Below are 19,398 nucleotides of genomic sequence, written 5' to 3'. Positions count from 1 at the left end.
TAAATCCCGAATTCAGGTAAAACTGTAAACTAGTCTTTACAAGGGAGATTCTTTTTGCTCTGTTGGTCTCTCTTCCTGCCACATCAACTATAACGTACTGAAAAGTGGAGTGTGAGGACAAAAGCAGTATTTTAGAGTTTTGAAAGATGAATATAAAGGATGGATCTTGATGGTTAAGGTAAGGATATGCCTTTGAAGAGGTCATGCCTTCTATAAAGTCACAGAAAGGGGCTTTGTGAACAATCATGGTCAGTCTGCCCATTTTGCAGGTGAGGAAACTGAGGCCTGCCTAGAGGAGGCGGGGCAGGGAGTTGTCCAAAGCCAGTAGCAGGGCTGGACTGGAAACTAAGTCTCCATTTTCTGGCCCAGCATATGTTCCTCTTTGTCATCCCACATAGCACTTGTTTCTGTCCTCGGTCACCTCAGTCATATGGCGGGAGAGCACCCAGGGTAACCAGGGACCTGAGCCTCGAGTGTTAGCAGAGGCCCTTTTGCTGTCACCTGAGGGTTCCACCTCTTGTGATCCAAGGGGAACACAGCAAATAGAAGTAGTAGCAAAGTCAGTCTCTGTGCTGGCTGGACTGAGCCAGAGAGGTGGATGAGGGGCTTCTGCCCTGCAGAGTGCCTGGGGGCAGGGGCGGGGGCAGGGGCTTGGGCTTCTGGCACATGGGACTGACTGGGGCTGGGCCCTCCCTACCGGTGTCTTGCAGAGTGTCCGGAGGAGAGCTCTTCGACTTCCTGGCCCAGAAGGAATCCCTGAGTGAGGAGGAGGCCACCAGCTTCATTAAGCAGATCCTGGAAGGGGTGAACTACCTTCATGCCAAGAAAATCGCTCACTTTGATCTCAAGGTCAGTGACGGGGGGAAGGGAAAAGAGTCAGTTCAGGAAGAATGGACCCAGTCTCTCCAAATGTCATTGCCAGGAGGGGTCAGCACTCACTTGACCTTCCTCCCTCATCTTACAGTTGAAGACTCTGAGCTCCTGGAAAAGAAATGATGGCCCAGGAGTGTCCCTGTCCTGAGTTTCATTCCACAGATCAGGTTTCATTCATGTAGGGGCTGATGGCAAGAAGCTTCTGAATCAGACTACAGGTACCTTATCTCTTTCAGGGGGCACTTGGGGTGTAATTTTTAAATAAGTGAGCCACGGACAGAAATGTGAAACAAAACCCATTTCACAAGACTGAACTTTTCAGTAACCAAGAGCTCATTCCCGAGCCAGCAGAGCTAGATGCCTTCAGATGAGTACTGCTGAGGTTGCCTGGCGCTCTGGACCCAGCACAGCGACCAGCATCCCTTGACCAGAGGTTGGAAATCTTAGAGCCCAGTGACCACTGCCTGCATTCCCCCACCCTACCCCTTCCTGTAGCCATGAAACTGCTTCCAGAGGCCACTGATCATTTGTGGTCACTGGCGTTCAGGGTTGAGAAAGTCCATGGTGACCACATAGAACTTCACAAAGCAAGAGTGTGGTCAGAGTCAAAGGACTGGTTCCCATAGTAGCTGAGCTCAGGTTCATAGACTGTTGAGCCTTTACAGACAGGTGAAGCATAAAGATCCTCCAACCTGTGATCAGGGGGACCCACTTACCAGGGAGGAGACCCACTCATTTTGCTGTGCAGAAATTCCTGTGGTGTCTCAACCTCTGTGCTGAGTGTCTGGGTGTTGCTACAGGTACAAAAGCAACTTGGGACTTCTCTGAGCTTAGTTCCTCTTTTCCAGGAACTTCTGCAGGAATCAGAAAAGAGAGATCAATAACTCTAAGTGCTGTGATAGAGGGAAGTACATGGGAGCTGGGCATCTAAATAAGAAAGCATCTAAGTCAGACTGTGGTGTCTAAGAGGACTTCTTGGAAGAGGTGGTATTTGAGTTGAATTTTGAAGGATTATCAGGCATCATCAGAGGGGAAGGGCCTTCTAAGGAAGAGAGGTCAGCAGATACATGGTCCTGAAATAGCATTCAGGGTAGTTCAGGCAAAGGTTGAATGTGCTGACTGGAGAACCTGGGGGAGAGCAGGAGGCAGACTCAGGGTATGGGAGCCAAGCCAAGGAATTTGAACTTTACTCTTAGAGATACGGGACCAAGTGAGCAGGGAGGTGAAGAGAGCAGATGTGTATTTCAGAACGATCCCTCTGAATGGGAGCACAGATAGAATGGGGACAGTAATCTGGGTGAGATGTGGCAAGTGCCAAATTAATTTGAGGAGGGATGGATTCAAGATCTATTACGGTTGCTCTGAAGATTGATTAGGTACCTAGTTAGATGTGGGAGATGAGGGGGAAGGCAGAGTCCAGGAAGACGCCCAAGCACTGGCTTGGGGTCCGGTGCAGAGAGGGTTTGGTGTGCCTAGGGTCTCACTGGCTGCACCAGGGCATGGGCTCACATCCCACACATGGATTCCAGCCCAGTTCCTTCTCTGCCCTGTGGGGTGACCTGCTGTGAGCCTCCCCTCCTTAGTCTAATTGTCGCAGTATCTTGAATTCCTCCAACAGAAGCTATCTTGCAGAGTCTCGCTCGGGTGTCACAAAATACAAATCAGGGTCATCAAGGAGTCCTTGGCCTGGGCTGGCCTTTGGACCTCAGGATGATAATACACCAAGCAGGAAATGGGCTACCTGGATTCACCTGTGACTTCTTCCTGATAATGCTGTGGATAGTTGACTTATTTTCTGTGTCTTTTCTGGCTCCAGGAGGTCCAGATTGGGTTCTTGAACACAAATGATAATACTTAGCTGTCAGAGTTGTAGAAATGAGACAGAAGCAGGATTAAGTGCTGGATACTAGATAGATGCTCTGTAATAGTAGCTGGTACTGTTATTTCCCTTCCCGTAACAGAGGAAAAGAAAACACGGCTCTTGTTTTGGGCCCTGCTAGAGTAGGAAAACAGAGCCTGCTGCTGCTGCTGCTGCTAAGTCTCTTCAGTCGTGTCCGACTCTGTGTGACCCCATGGACTGCAGCCTACCAGGCTCCTCCGTCCATGGGGTTTTCCAGGCAAGAGTACTGGAGTGGGGTGCCACTGCCTTCTCCGACAAAGCCTGCTAGTGCAGTTCAAAGTTGCCCAGCAGAGAGCTGAGCGTGGTTGTTAGGTGGGGTTGCTGGTGGGGGATTCTTGTCTGGCTCCTGGGCTCAATCTGGACGTTTTCCACAACCTGGAGACGGTCTGGGTTTCTCCTGGATGCTAGGGTGAAGATGCTGGTAACCCCCACCCTGCCTCGTATCCTTAGCATTGTGTGGACTCTGAGCCTTCTGACTCCCCTCCCATGGGTCCCTTGGCCCAGGCCCAGCTGGGCAACTTCAGAAGTGATGAGTAGCTGGAACTCAGTGGGATTACCTCATGATTGACTAGACTTCCCGGAGCCAGAATGTGAGTACGTGTTCCCCTTGGCTGGAACTTCCTGCCGCTGGGGGGGCTCGTGCAGGAGTTCCAGCTGGTGGCTTAGAGGGGACTTCCTGATTCCATGTTGTTTCTCACCATATACGATTCATTTTATATGAACACATTTCTCTTGCTGATTTTCCTTCTCCATGAGGGTTCTTGGCCTTCCCCTCCTCTTGTATTCTGTTACTTCTTGCCAAGTGAGTCAGGCTAGCTTGGCCGCCCCATGAATTCAGTCACCATGTTATCTCCACGCCCTTACTCATGAGCTATTCTCCACGCTCACCTTCTAACTGGAAGGAGCAGGTGATGGAGGAGGGTCAGCTCTCTGGCTGGCCTTTGGAATAGGAATGACCTCTCCTCCCACGTCAGCCATTGTGCTAGTGCCAGGGAGGGTGAGACTGTATTCCTACTTATGATATACTCCCAGTCTTGTGGCAGAGAGCTGATGAATGAAAAGATTGATGTACAGTAAACAGTCTTGGTGAAAACCGATCATGGCATGTTATTGCCTGGAAATTTGTGATGCACCCTTGTCACCCATAGGACAAATGAACCTATCCTCAGCATGGCATTCAGGCCTGTCTTGTACTGCCTGAGCCCCAGTTCTGGCCTCATTCCCCTTTCCCCACTCCAAAACACGAGCCCCAGGCACCAAGATGACAGATAAATGCCCTGTCTCCCCTCCCCTGCGCTGTTCATGCTGTGCACATCCAGGAAGCTACTAGTCTTCCTTTTCTCTGCCTGTGGACTTCCTGCTCATCCTCCAGGTCCAACAGAAATGCCATTTCCTCTGGGAAGCCTTTCCCATGCCTTGCCACCTCCCAGAGCGTAACGAAGAGCTAGCCTGCTTCCTTGCTTCTCTTTCCCCTTGTACAGACTTCCACTGGGAGCATTTATTCCTGTGCGTGACTTTCTGCTCTTGTCTCTAGTGCAGTGCCTGACACGTGAGTTACTCAGTGTTGGATGAATGAGTGAATGAAGGAATGAATGCTTTAATAAGACAGATGCACACATGGATAGCACCTGGAAAAGGCAGAAGAGGTTGTGGGCAGTTTTCAATTCCATGACGTGACATATATTGAGGGACTGTTGTATTATTCTTTAAGGGCAGGGTGACAAACATCAATAAGATATGGCACCTGCCTTACAAGAACCCACCCTCTACGGGCAGATGGCCGCAGTGAGACTGGTGGCGAGGCCATCTGGAATAAAAACTAACCACAATTCTCACCAAGAGACACTCACTTCCAAGGGGTAAGCTCTCTGCCTACGCAGAATGAACAACACCTTGACGTGTGTTATAAACCCACCGTGGACAGGCCTGCTGGCCTGAGTAGGTAGAGGGGTGCAGGTGGATGATGTTGCCCTGGACGTGACACTGGGCTGACTGCCCTCATCCTGGGTAGCACCCAAGGTACCATCTGGAGGATGGATACCAGGAAATGTGGCTCAACACCACCCAGGAACCTCACCTTGGTATGTGAGTCCATACCAATAAAGGCCTTGCAGAGGGCGTTTCTGTGTGGTTTTCTGTGTATTTTGGATTTGGGAGTTTCCCCTCTGAGTATGGGTGTGTCTCCCCCATACTTCCCCATAGCCAACCTCAGAATTCAGAAATGGAAGGTGGTTCTCAGATCTGATGGGTATTTTAAGCAAGAAGAATACACCATGAGAACTAAATGGAATTGTATATGAACTAGGAACCCAGAACTCTGAAGGGACTTTTTGATTTACATAAACAGTGTTAGGAGGAGTGAATTCCTGAACAAGATACTCCAACAATCTAAATCTATGCCCTGATCATCCTTTGAGCTGTCTTTATGTTCATGATGTGTTGGTTCTGTTCATCAAGCTTTCTTAAGAATGATACTATGTGTGTGTGTGTGCTAAGTTACTTGGTCACGTCGACTCTTTGCAACCCTATGGACTGTAGCCCACCACACTCCTCTGTCCATGGGATTCTCCAGCAAGAATACTGGAGTGGGTACCATTTCCTTCTCCAGGGACTCCTCCCAACTCTGGGACCGAACCCATGTCTCTTAAGTCTCCTACATTGGCAGGAGGGTTCTTTACCACTAGTGCCACCTGGGAAGCTAGTGGTACTAGCTTAGTAGAACTTATTTATTAGAATTTCACCAATGTGCTTTTATTTTTATTTATTGATTTTGGCCATGTTGTATGGCTTGCGGGATCTCAGTTCCCTGACCAGAGATTGAACCTGGGCCCCTATAGTGAAAGCGGCAAGTCCTAACCACTGGACCACTGGGGAATTCCCACTAATAATGCTTTTAATGTGCATGATACTTTCTAGAGGACAGCACGCTTACACATCTCTCCTCTCATTTGATTCTCGTGGCTACCCACGAGGTGAAAGGTGTTTTTACTTTTTATACATAAAGCACTTGAGATTAAAAGAGGTTAAATTACTTGTCCAAGACCACACAGGTATTAAATGACAGGGCTAGTACTTGAACTTCTGGAGAAGAGAATGGCAACCCACTCCAGTATTCTTGCCTGGAGAATTCTCATGGACAGAGGAGCCTGGCGGACTACAGTCCATGGGGTCATAAAGAGTCAGACATGACTGAAAGACTAAGCACAGAGCAAAAGCATTATATATACATATATGTGTGTCTAAAATATCTTTACTAAAAATTTAAAAATAAATAGTAAAATATATGTAATTTAAAAAATTATGGTATAATTTGAAAGAAAATTCTAGCTATATTGACCCTTACTCTAAATACTTCAATAAGCATCTCTCAAGATTAAATTCAGTCTCTTACCAACCCATAATGCCATTATCACACTTAAAAAAATTAATAGTAATTTGTGGGAGACCTTTAATTGGTAGAGAAACATTATTCTATTTCTGATTTAGAAAGCAAATTCTCCTGGCAGAGGAGAGAGAGTAAATAGGAGAGAGTGAGCCAGTTGGAGGTAATGATAAGAATGTGGGAAAGAGGTGAACCAAAGATCTTCAGTAAGCATCTTTTAAATGAAACTGATGGTTGTTTATGCTCTTATAAAAAGTAATAAGTCATAGAAAATACAGAAACATACAAAGAAGTTACCTACAGACTCCCTACTCCAAAATAATCACTATTAACTTTTTGGTGTATCTTCTCCAGCTTTTTATGAACAGTGTGTGTGTGTATGTGCGTGAGAACTGTACAACCTTTACAATCTTCTCTCCTGCTTTTTTCACTCTATATTCAACTCAAGCAGCACACGTTTGCTCTGTAATGATTTATTTTGCTATTGAGGCTTCTATGTAAGTCTCTCCTGATTTCCTTAACCATTGTGTGTATTCTGAGGGTGGACCTTGTTTCCTGGTCCGCATACCCAAAGCTTAGTTTGTGCCCCAGCCTCAGCGTGTGCCCCCATGAACTCTTCATCTCATGAAGCCCCAGGTATCAGCCTGGGAGCCTGGACCCTTAGGAATGCATGTTGGCTGCTTCATCAACTACTATGAGGCCACCCTAGAGTGATCTGAGGAGAAGTGAAGTGAGGACACTGAGCTCCGAAATGATTGAGGAAGGAAACAAAATGTAGCAAAAAATCAACTATGGAGAGCCATTATTGAAAGAGTTGAAATTTGATGGTAAATGGGGAGCATTAAACCAACCAACTGCTTCTTATAAGAAACAGCAAGAGGCCACATGGGAAGCAGAAAGAGAAGGGGATTGTGGGTAGAGCCTGCATTTGAGTCTCAGTGCTGCTAGGGGATATTGGGCAGGTCATGGACTGACCTTTCCTGGCCTTGAAAGTGGAGATAATATTGCCCCTCACTTCCTCACCTGGGAGAGGAGTGAGGGGCCAGGGAGAAGTCAGTATTTCTGAAAGCGTCCTGCAAACTCCAAGACTCGTTACAAGTGATGGCTGTGAATTTTAACTAGCCTCCCTATGAGGCCATGTTTCTCCCTATTCCTCTCTTTCCTCCAAAGGGATTCATAAAAGGAGGTGGGCATAGAGACACCCAAGAGGGGAATGAATAAGGTGGTGTGTTCCAGCCAGTAGGCTGGGCAGATTCCCAGGGCGGGCAGGACACTGGGTGTGAAGTTGGTCTGACTTGGAGTAAATACCATGATCCTTGTTTTACAGATGAGGACACTAAGAGAAAAATGCAGTGCCCTCCTCCTCTTTGGTCCTTATTACCTCTGTCATCACTGTTAGTTGCTCAGAGACCCCTGCTACTGCCGGGTGCCCATCATCCTCCTCTCTGGGTCCCTGCCCAGGCCTGATCTCCACTGAAGTATCATGTGTTCAAATAGTACCTTTTAGGTTCCATTCACATCTCCACCATCAGCCCTCCCTCTGCGCTGATCTCACTAGGAGTGAAAGAATCTGATTCTGGAAGTGGTGAAGGGTGGTGCAGACAGCAGGTATCTTGGCGCTAAAATCCCTGAGTGAAAACCTAGCAGCACCACTTGGTAGTCGTGTGGCCTTGAAGCAGTTACTTAACTTCTCTGATCCTCGGTTTCCTCACCTGGGAAACTGGTGAGGAATTTAGTAATTTAGGAATTAGTAAAACAGTAATTTAGTCTATTCAGATTCTGTGCAGTGGTTTTCTGGTAATAGCTGCACTCCAATAAACAAATATATGTACAGACACACTAGATTACTATAAATTCTACTGATATAAAGGTTTATAATATAATTTACAAGTATAAAATATATAACACTTTATTTTGTTAACTTCACAAAATAAATTGATTCTCATAGAACACTTTTCATTAGTTGTATCTGTAGCCAACCTATGGATGCAGTAGACAGATGAGTGTAGTTTCCAACAGGATTGTTGGTTGGTATTTTTGTTTATGTTAATAAGTAAAGTGAAAGTGAAGCAATGAATATTGCTTGTGCATTGGAACTTCACAACTTCAGTGATGTGAGTGGCTTCTTTGCTGAATTGGATAATAATTTCTGAATATTGAAAAATATTTCCTCAGTTTTCTCTGGTAGCACAAAATAATAGCTAGAGACACAGCACACATAGTTTGGTCTCTGTTATTAAGTGATCCTTAGCACTTCCTATGTCTAGAATCAAGAATTCAATTCCTGATTTGTATTGTCTGCCAGTTTCTGTGGTGTAAATATACCCACTGTGGCCAATTTCAAGGTACCAATATTTCTGACACTGACTAGAGCTGGGAATAGGGGTGCAGTAACATACCATGATGTAGTAACATACCATGATCTCTATTCAGAGAGAAAAGGCATTAAATAACTTCAAGAACATAAAAGATAATAAAATATAGTAGAAATTAGAAGCAATAAGTTGTGTTTTAAATATAATTTAATTAAACATATTTCCATAATTTAATTATTAATATTAAAATGATATTTTTACATGGCTCAGTTTTTTTTTTTAGTGTTAATGATCATAACTGCAATGCTGAACAAAAGCCCAGCTCCTTTTTTTTCCCCCCCCATTTATTTTTATTAGTTGGAGGCTAATTACTTTACAATATTGTAGTGGTTTTTGCCATACATTGACATGAATCAGCCATGGATTTACATGTATTCCCCATTCCGATCCCCCCTCCCACCTCCCTCCCACCCCATCCCTCTGGGTCTTCCCAGTGCACCAGCCCCGAGCACTTGTCTCATGCATCCAACCTGGGCTGGTGATCTGTTTCACCCTTGATAATATACATGTTTTGATGCTGTCCTCTCAAAACATCCCACCCTCGCCTTCTCCCACAGAGTCCAAAAGTCTGTTCTGTACATCTGTGTCTCTTTTTCTGTTTTGCATATAGGGTTATTGTTACCGTCTTTCTAAATTCCATACGTATGCGTTAGTATAATGTATTGGTCTTTATCTTTCTGGCTTACTTCACTCTGTATAATGGGTTCCAGTTTCATCCACCTCCTTAGAACTGATTTAAATGAATTCTTTTTAATGGCAGAGTAATATTCCATGGTGTATATGTACCACAGCTTCCTTATCCATTTGTCTGCTGATGGGCATCTAGGTTGCTTCCATGTCCTGACAATTATAAACAGTGCTGCGATGAATATTGGGGTGCATGTGTCTCTTTCAGATCTGGTTTCCTTGGTGTGTATGCCCAGAAGTGGGATTGCTGGGTCATATGGCAGTTCTATTTCCAGTTTTTTAAGAAATCTCCACACTGTTCTCCATAGCAGCTGTACTGGTTTGCATTCCCACCAACAGTGTAAGAGGGTTCCCTTTTCTCCACACCCTCTCCAGCATTTATTGCTTGTAGACTTTTGGATAGCAGCCATCCTGACTGGCATGTAATGGTACCTCATTGTGGTTTTGATTTGCATTTCTCTGATAATGAGTGATGTGGAGCATCTTTTCATGTGTTTGTTAGCCATCTGTATGTCTTCTTTGGAGAAATGTCTGTTTAGTTCTTTGGCCCATTTTTTGATTGGGTCATTTATTTTTCTGGAATTGAGCTGCAGGAGTTGTTTGTATATTTTTGAGATTAACCCTTTGTCTGTTGCTTCGTTTGCTATTGTTTTCTCCCATTCTGAAGGCTGTCTTTTCACCTTGCTTATAGTTTCCTTTGTTGTGCAAAAGCTTTTAAGTTTCATTAGGTCCCATTTGTTTATTTTTGCTTTTATTTCCAATATTCTGGGAGGTGGGTCATAGAGGATCCTGCTGTGATTTATGTCAGAGAGTGTTTTCCCTATGTTCTCCTCTAGGAGTTTTATAGTTTCTGGTCTTACATTTAGATCTTTAATCCATTTTGAGTTTATTTTTGTGTATGGTGTTAGAAAGTGTTCTAGTTTCATTTTTTTACAAGTAGTTGACAAGTTTTCCCAGCACCACTTGTTAAAGAGATTGTCTTTTTCCCATTGTATATCCTTGCATCCTTTGTTGAAGATAAGGTGTCCATAGGTACATGGATTTATCTCTGGGCTTTCTATTTTGTTCCATTGATCTATATTTCTGTCTTTGTGCCAGTACCATGCTGTCTTGATGACTGTGGCTTTGTAGTAGAGTCTGAAGTCAGGCAGGTTGATTCCTCCAGTTCCATTCTTCTTTCTCAAGATTGCTTTGGCTATTCGAGGTTTTTTTGTATTTCCATACAAATTGTGAAATTATTTGTTCTAGTTCTGTGAAGAATACCGTTGGTAGCTTGATAGGGATTGCATTGAATCTGTAGATTGCTTTGGGTAGTATAGTCATTTTCACAATATTGATTCTTCCAATCCATGAACACGGTATATTTCTCCATCTGTTTGTGTCCTCTTTGATTTCTTTCATCCGTGTTTTATAGTTTTCTATGTATAGGTCTTTTGTTTCTTTAGGTAGATATACTCCTAAGTATTTTATTCTTTTTGTTGCATTGGTGAATGGTATTGTTTCCTTAATTTCTCTTTCTGTTTTCTCATTGTTAGTGTATAGGAATGCAAGGGATTTCTGTGCGTTAATTTTATATCCTGCAACTTTACTATATTCATTGCTTAGCTCTAGTAATTTTCTGGTAGAGTCTTTAGGGTTTTCTATGTAGAGGATCTTGTCATCTGCAAACAGTGAGAGTTTCACTTCTTGTTTTCCTATCTGGATTCCTTTTTCTTTTTCTGCTCTGATCGCTGTGGCCAAAACTTCCAAAACTAGGTTGAATAGTAGTGGTGAGAGTGGGCACCCTTGTCTTGTTCCTGCTTTTAGGGGAAATGCTTTCAGTGTTTCACCATTGAGGGTAATGCTTGCTGTGGGTTTGTCATATATTGCTTTTATTATGTTGAGGTATGTTCCTTCTATTCCTGCTTTCTGGAGAGTTTTAATCATAAATGAGTGTTGAATTTTGTCAGAGGCTTTTCTGCATCTATTGAGATAATCATATGGCTTTTATCTTTCAATTTGTTAATGTGGTGTATTACATTGATTCATTTTTGGATATTAAAGAATCCTTGCATTCCTGGGATAAAGCCCACTTGGTCATGATAAATGATTTTTTTAATATGTTGTTGGATTCTGTTTGCTAGAATTTTGTTAAGGATTTTTGCATCTATGTTCATCAGTGATATTGGCCTATAGTTTTCTTTTTTTGTGGCATCTTTGTCTGGTTTTGGAATTAGGGTGATGGTGGCCTCAGAGAATGAGTTTGGAAGTTGACCTTCTGCCATTTTCTGGAAGAGTTTGAGTAAGATAGGTGTTAGCTCTTCTCTAAATTTTTGGTAGAATTCAGCTGTGAAGTCATCTGGTCCTGGGCTTTTGTTTGCTGGAAGATTTCTGATTACAGTTTCAATTTCCTTGCTTGTGATGGGTCTGTTAAGATCTTCTATTTCTTTCTGGTTCTGTTTTGGAAAGTTATACTTTTCTAAGAATTTGTCCATTTCTTCCAAGTTGTCCATTTTATTGGCATAGAGCTGCTGGTAGTAGTCTCTTATGATCCTTTGTATTTCAGTGTTGTCTGTTGTGATCTCTCCATTTTCATTTCTAATTTTGTTAATTTGGTTCTTCTCCCTTTGTTTCTTAATGAGTCTTGCTAATGGTTTGTCAATTTTGTTTATTTTTTCAAAAAACCAGCTTTTAGCTTTGTTGATTTTTGCTATGGTCTCCTTAGTTTCTTTTGCATTTATTTCTGCCCTAATTTTTAAGATTTCTTTCCTTCTACTAACCCTGGGGTTCTTCATTTCTTCCTTCTCTAGTTGCTTAGGTGTAGAGTTAGGTTATTTACTTGACTTTTTTCTTGTTTCTTGAGGTAAGCCTGTAAATGCTATGAACCTTCCCCTTAGCACTGCTTTTACAGTGTCCCATAGGTTTTGGGTTGTTGTGTTTTCATTTTCATTCGTTTCTATGCATATTTTGATTTCTTTTTTGATTTCTTCTCTGATTTGTTGGTTATTCAGAAGCGTGTTATTTAGCCTCCATATGTTTGAATTTTTAATAATTTTTTCCCTATAATTGAGATCTAATCTTACTGCACTGTGGTCAGAAAAGATGACTGGAATGATTTCAATTTTTTTTTAATTTCCCAAGGCTAGATTTATGGCCCAGGATGTGATCTATTCTGGAGAAGGTTCTGTGTGTACTTGAGAAAAAGGTGAAATTGGTTGTTTTGGGGTGAAATGTCCTATAGATATCAATTAGGTCTAGCTGGTCCATTGTGTCATTTAAAGTTTGTGTTTCCTTGTTAATTTTCTGTTTAGTTGATCTATCCATAGTTGTGAGTGGGGTATTAAAGTCTCCCACTATCATTGTGTTACTGTTAATTTCCCCTTTCATACTCGTTAGCATTTGCCTTACATATTGCAGTGCTCCTATGTTGGGTGCATATATATTTATAATTGTTATATCTTCTTCTTGGATTGATCCTTTGATCATTATGTAGTGTCCTTCTTTGTCTCTTTTCACAGCCTTTATTTTGAAGTCTATTTTATCTGATATGAGTATTGTGACTCCTGCTTTCTTTTGGTCTCCATTTGCATGAAATATTTTTTTCCAGCCCTTCACTTTCAGTCTGTATGTGTCCCTTGTTTTGAGGTGGGTCTCTTGTAGACAGCATATATAGGGGTCTTGTTTTTGTATCCATTCAGCCAGTCTTTGTCTTTTGGTTGGGGCATTCAACCCATTTACATTTAAGGTAATTATTGATAGGTATGGTCCCATTGCCATTTACTTTGTTGTTTTGGGTTCGCGTTTATACACCTTTCTGTGTTTCCTGTCTAGAGAAGATCCTTTAGCATTTGTTGAAGAGCTGGTTTGGTGGTGCTGAATTCTCTCAGCTTTTGCTTGTCTGTAAAGCTTTTGAATTCTCCTTCATATCTGAATGAGATCCTTGCTGGGCACAGTAATCTAGGTTGTAGGTTATTCTCTTTCATTACTTTTAAGTATGTCCTGCCATTCCCTTCTGGCCTGGAGGGTTTCTATTGATAGATCAGCTGTTATCCTTATGGGAATCCCTTTGTGTGTTATTTGTTGTTTCTCCCTTGCTGCTTTTAATATTTGTTCTTTGTGTTTGATCTTTGTTAATTTGATTAATATGTGTCTTGGGGTGTTTCGCCTTGGGTTTATCCTGTTTGGGACTCTCTGGGTTTCTTGGACCTGTGTAACTATTTCCTTCCCCATTTTAGGGAAGTTTTCAGCTATTATCTCCTCGAGTATTTTCTCATGGCCTTTCTTTTTGTCTTCTTCTTCTGGGACTCCTATGATTCAAATGTTGGGGCGTTTCACATTGTCCCAGAGGTCCCTGAGGTTGTCCTCATTTCTTTTGATTCTTTTTTCTTTTTTCCTCTCTGCTTCATTTATTTCCACCATTTTATCTTCTACCTCACTTATCCTATCTTCTGTCTCTGTTATTCTACTGTTGGTTCCCTCCAGAGTGTTTTTGATCTCATTTATTGCATTATTCATTTTTAATTGACTCTTTTTTATGTCTTCTAGGTCCTTATTAAACATTTGTTGCATCTTCTCAATCTTTGTCTCCAGGCTATTTATCTGTAACTCCATTTTGTTTTCAAGATTTTGGATCATTTTTATTATCATTATTTTAAATTCTTTTTCAGGTAGATTCCCTATCTCCTCCTCTTTTGTTTGACTTGGTGGGCATTTTTCATGTTCCTTTACCTGCTGTGTATTTCTCTGCCTTTTCATCTTGTTTAGATTGCTGTGTCTGGAGTGGGCCTTCTGTATTCTGGTGGTCTGTGGTTCCTTTTTATTGTGGAGGTTTCTCCCAGTGGGTGGGGTTGGATGATTGGCTTGTCAAGGTTTCCTGGTTAGGGAAGCTTGTGTCGGTGTTCTGGTGTGTGGAACTGGATTTCTTCTCTCTGGAGTGCAATGGAGTGTCCAGTAGTGAGTTTTGAGATGGGTCTATGTGTTAGGTGTGACTTTGGGCAGCCTGTATGTTGACACTTAGGGCTATGTTCGGGCATTTCTGGAGAATTTGCGTGGTATGTCTTGCTCTGGAACTTATTGGCTCTTGGGTGGTGGTTGGTTTCAGTGTAGGTATGGAGGCTTTTGGATGATCTCTTATTACTTAACGTTCCCTGTAGTCAGGAGTTTTCTGGTGTTCTCAGGTTTTGGGCTTAAATCTCCTGCCTCTGGATTTCAGCCTTATTCTTCCAGTAGCCTCAAGACTTCTCCCTCCATACAGCACTGATAATAAAACTTCTAGGTTAATGGTGAAAAGATTCTCCATAGTGAGGGACACACAGAGAGGTTCACAGAGTTACATGAAGAAGAGGAGAGGGAGGAGGGAGATAGAGATGAGCAGGAGGAGAAAAAGGGGGACTCAAAAGGAGAGAGACAGATCTACGCAGTACTCTGTTCCCTAAGTGTTTTCTGTAGCCCAGACACCCACAGAGATTCACAGAATTGGATTGGGAAGAGAAGGGGGAGGGAGGAAATAGAGGTGATCTGAGGGAGAAAACAGAGAGTCAAAAGTGGGAGAGAGTAATCAACACACCCCTGAGTAAAAATGGGTACTGAATATTGGATTCTTAAATGTCCAAAATTGATATCAAATACTGAAAAACAAAGATTAAAAATCTTGAGTAGAGGTTAGACTCTTAAAAATACAATATTAAAAACAAAAACACAAAAAATTTAAGAAATATATATGAAGTTTGGTTTAAAAATAGGGCCTCTTTTTTTTTTCAAGGTTATAGTGAAATGAAAATGAAAATTAAGGAGTACTAGAGGAGTAATAAAGGACTTTAAAAGAAAATAAGAGAAAAAAAGAAAAAAATTTTTTAATTAAAAAGTAAAGATATATGAAAATGAAAGTTAAGGAGTAATAGAGGAGTAATAGGGAATTTTAAAAGAAAATAAAAGAGAAAAAATTTTAAAAAAGGAAAAGAAAAAATAAAAGGTTTTTTTTTTAATTAAAAAAACAAACAAACAACAAAAAAAAAAGTAAAAATATATCTAGGAATTTCTCTGGAGCTGTTGTGGGCAGTGTGGGTTTGGTTCAGTTTCAGATAGCTCCTTTTTCCAGCTTACACTTCTCGATATCTATAGGCCCCTTCCGGTGTAGTCGGTGTTACCTACAGGGATTTTAATCTGTTGCACCAGTCCCTTCTGAAGCGGTTCCCTTTGTTTATTTGGCTTCTGTTTGCCGGTCTCTTCAGAGCCTCATTCCCGCCCTGACACAGGCGGGTGGAGGTGGTCTCTTGTTCAGGTTCACTTGTTCAGCCGTGCTGCAGAGAGGGAGGGGTGCTGCAGACAAATGTCACTGGCCTGTGTGGGGAGCACTCACAGTGTTCCAGCCACATTGGGTTTGCCCCCGCTCACGGGTGTGTGCTTTCCCCGTCCACAATGCTCAGGCTCCAGGCTGCTCTGTAGGGAGCGGGCCCTGCGTTGCACACAGTTCCAGTTTTCGGGTCCTCCACAAAAGCGCGGACTTGATTGGGCCTGCGTTTTGTGACTTCCCCGGCCTGAGCAGCTCAGGCAGCCAGGAGCTTGACGGGCGCACTCTCCCTGGGTGCGGTGCGCCTTCTCCCCTCCGCAGTCCCAGCCTCAGTTTCCGTGCATGCCCGCCCGGTGTGCCTGTGTCTGTTCTCGGGAGCTGGTCTCTAGCTGCAACCGTCCCAGCGGATGTCAACCATCCAGAATCTCAGGAAGTCTTTGGTTAGAAACTGGGAGCCTGTTTTCCGTTTGGTAGGAGATGCCGTCTCTGGGGCCAAGTTTGCCCCTTTCCCCTCCCCCCCGCCTCCTGCCTCTGGCGGGGGATGGGCCGGTCCGCCGCCATCTAGCTCTTCTCTGGGATCGCTCAGTTCTTCCTTTGTTGTGTGAACGGGCCCGCAGTGTGTTCCGGCCGGTTAATTTTCTCTCTCTCTCTTGCTGTCCCACAGTTTAAGTTGCTGCCTCGCGTTAGCTCCCTCCGATTGCCCTCAGGGCATTCAGGCCCGGTCCTTACCGTAAGCAATGCCTCCCGCTCCTCTCCGTTCCACCCCCACTTGCTGGTGGCGGATGCGGGCGTCTGGGGTACTTTTCTGTTGGGAGTTGCTTTTAGGCATGTAATCTGTGGGTTTTATTTATTTTTCCTCCCAGTTAGGTTGCCCTTCGAGATTCGAAAACTTCCCCCAGACCCGCCAGTGAGAGGGTTTCCTGGTGTTTGCAAACTTCCTCTATTACGACTCCCTTCCCGGAACGGATCTCCGTCCGTAGCTCTTTTGTCTCTCTTTTTATCTTTTATATTTTGTCCTACCTCCTTTCAAAGACGATGGGCTGCTTTTCTGGGCGCCTGATGTCTTCTGCTAGCGATCAGAAGTTGTTTTGTGAAGTTTGCTCAGCGTTCATGTGTTCTTTCGATAAATTTGTAGGGGAGAAAGAGGTCTCCCCGTCCTGTTCCTCCGCCATCTTAGCTCCTCCCCGCCATGGCTCAGTTTAACACCTGGCTCACAAATTCCTGTAAATTTAGCAGCAGTCTCTCATGAGCCAGTAGGCACCAGCTTTAGCCTACCCTAAGCTCTCTGAGATCCTGGAGGTGAAAGCATTTTGTAAACAGGACAGTGCTATATGCAGGCTGATTGTTGTGGTAACGGCACTGATGTAACAGTAATGGTGCAGCCAGCATTTATGAAGGGCTGTAGTAAACATGCAGGCTCATCTCTGAGTGCTCTGCTTGTGTTTATCTACTCCTTTAATCCACACGACAGACCCTATGAGAAAGGTTCCATGGTCATGGCCATTGTATAGAAAGGGGAGGTTCCTCAAGGGCTCTTAGGGCTTTTGTATGCCTCCTGAGAACCCAGTACCATGTTAATATTTCTGTTTTGTGGATGAGGGGCCAAGTGGTGAGTCAATTGCCAAGGTCACACAGCTAGCCTGGGGCAGAAGTGGAGTTCAAACCCAATTCTGTCTAAGAGAGGCCTTCTCTAGTGTTGGTTCCCCAAACACTGAGCACCCTGATGATGACTTCCTTGCAGAACTTGTTTTAGAAAACCAATTCTGGAGCCTCACTCCCAGTGAGTTGATTTAATTGGTTTGGTCTTTCTTAACACAGTCTCCAGTAGATTCCAGTGGGTAACTAGCTCAGATGGGGCCCCCAAAGCACAGCTTGGGGCTCAGAATGTCTGAATTGAGACCCAGGTTCTTCCCTGGCTAGATGGAGGCACTGGGCATTCATAGCTGGGTGGCCTTGAGGATCTAATAAGGTGATGTGGGGGAAGAACTCATGGCAAATGCTCGTGTCCTCTGGCACAAGAACCAGAGGTCAAATTGCCAACACCCGCTGGATCATTGAAAAAGCAAAGGAATTCCAAAAAACATCTACTTGTGTTTCATTGACTGTGCTAAAGCCTTTGTGTGGATCACAACAAGCTGTGGAAAATTCTTAAAGAGAAGGAAATGCCAGACCACCTTATCTGCCTCCTGAGAAACCTGTATTCAGGACAAGAAGCGATAGTTAGAACCAGACATGGAACCAAGGACTGGTTCCAAATTGGGAAAGGAGTACATCAAGGCTGTATATTGTCACCCTGCTTATTTAACTTATATGCAGAATACATCATGTGAAATACTAGGTTGGATGAAGCACAAGCCAGAATCAAGATTGCTGGGAGAAATATCAATAACCTCAGATATGCAGATGATACCACCCTAATGGCAGAAAGTGAAGAGAAACGAAAGAGCCTCTTGATGAAGGTGAAAGAGGAGAGTGAAAAAACTGGCTTAAGACTCAACATTCAAAAAACTAAGATCATGGCATCTGGTCCCATCACTTCATGGCAAATAAGTGGAGAAAAAGTGGAAACAGTGACAGATTTCATTTTCTTGGGCTCCAAAGTCACTGCGGACGATGACTGCAGCCATGAAATGAAAAGACACTTGCACCTTGGAAGAAAAGCTATGACAAACCTAGACAGCATATTGAAAAGCAGAGACATCACTTTGCTGACAAAGCTCTGTATAGTCAAAATTATGGTTTTTCCAATAGTCATGTACAGATGTGAGAGTTGGACCATAAATAAGGCTGAGGCCTGAAGAATTGATGCTTTCAAACTGTGGTGCTGGAGAAGACTCTTGAGAGTCCCTTGTACAGCAAGGAGATCAAGCCAGTCAATCCTAAAGGGAATCAACCCTGAATGTTCACTGGAAGGACAAATGATGAAGCTGAGCTCCAATTCTTTGGCCACCTGATGTGAAGAGCTGACTTTGGAAAAGACCCTGATGCTGGGAAAGGTTGGGGGCAAGAGGAGAAGCAGGTGACAGAGGATGAGATGGTTGGATGGCATCACCAACTCAAAGGACATGAGTGAGCAAACTCCAGGAGATAGTGAAAGACAGGGAAGCCTGGTGTGCCGCAGTCTGTGGGGTCACAAAGAGTAAGACACGACTTAGTGACTGAACAACAACAGCAACAGGCCACTTTATGTGTCTTGTTTGATCCTGTTAGTAACCCTCTTGAGGTAGGTTTTCAGTTAATCCTAATTCACAAGTGAGAAGTCTGAGGCTGATAGAGCTTCAGTAACTTGCCCAGTGTTAGACTGCTGGTAAATGGCAAAACTGGCATTCAAAGCCATGTTCTAAGTCTCTATCTATGTTGATTCCCTAAAAACAGGTTGTGCAAGAGATGTGCATGTGACTGCATTGGTTCATTCATACCTGCATCCCATCGGCCATTCCTGAGCACCTACTACATGGCACCCACTCTTGGGTAGAGCAATGGAAAAGAGAGACGAAGCCCCCGTCCTCCCTGTGGGGCCACGGATACTGGCGAGGGGAAATATAAGAGGCAATTGTAGTGCAGTTGGTTCTCTGCCAGAGGCATGTCCACATACCGTGCAAGCCCTTGGGTCTAGTTGTTGGGTCTGCAACAACTAGCTGTGTATGTTGATGGGGGTGGGAGGGTGGGGGTCGTCACAGGAGAGGTTCCAGCAGGGAAGTGATGGAGCTGGGTGAAGAGCAGAGGGGAAGAAGCTTGTCAGAAAGACATTCTCGCAGAGTGAATTCAGGTTGGGGTAGGGGTGATGAAAATCAGCTGGGATGTAGCAGAGGGTATGCAGGCCAGAGGTGGGAGGGCCTTGAATGCCAGATGAAGACAGACTCGGGCCTGGGGCGCACTGGAGCCTGGTGGGGAGGGGCTATCTGTGGTCTCA

The 19,398-nt window shown here is 43.8% G+C and overlaps 1 protein-coding gene across 2 annotated transcripts in view; it reads left to right on the top strand.

Annotated features, from left to right (window-relative positions):
- The window catches only part of LOC122705120 (death-associated protein kinase 2), a 138,030-nt gene that overhangs the window by 85,622 nt on the left and 33,010 nt on the right, over positions 1-19,398 (top strand). For both annotated transcript variants that reach the window (XM_043920329.1, XM_043920328.1), the window contains exon 4: positions 711-849. In XM_043920329.1, the coding sequence (XP_043776264.1) occupies positions 711-849 (139 nt within the window). The remainder of the gene's footprint in view (positions 1-710; positions 850-19,398) is intronic.

The sequence above is a fragment of the Cervus elaphus genome, chromosome 12 (assembly GCF_910594005.1).
Source record: "Cervus elaphus chromosome 12, mCerEla1.1, whole genome shotgun sequence".
NCBI lineage: Eukaryota > Metazoa > Chordata > Mammalia > Artiodactyla > Cervidae > Cervus > Cervus elaphus.
This window is presented reverse-complemented; position numbering and strand designations above follow the sequence as displayed.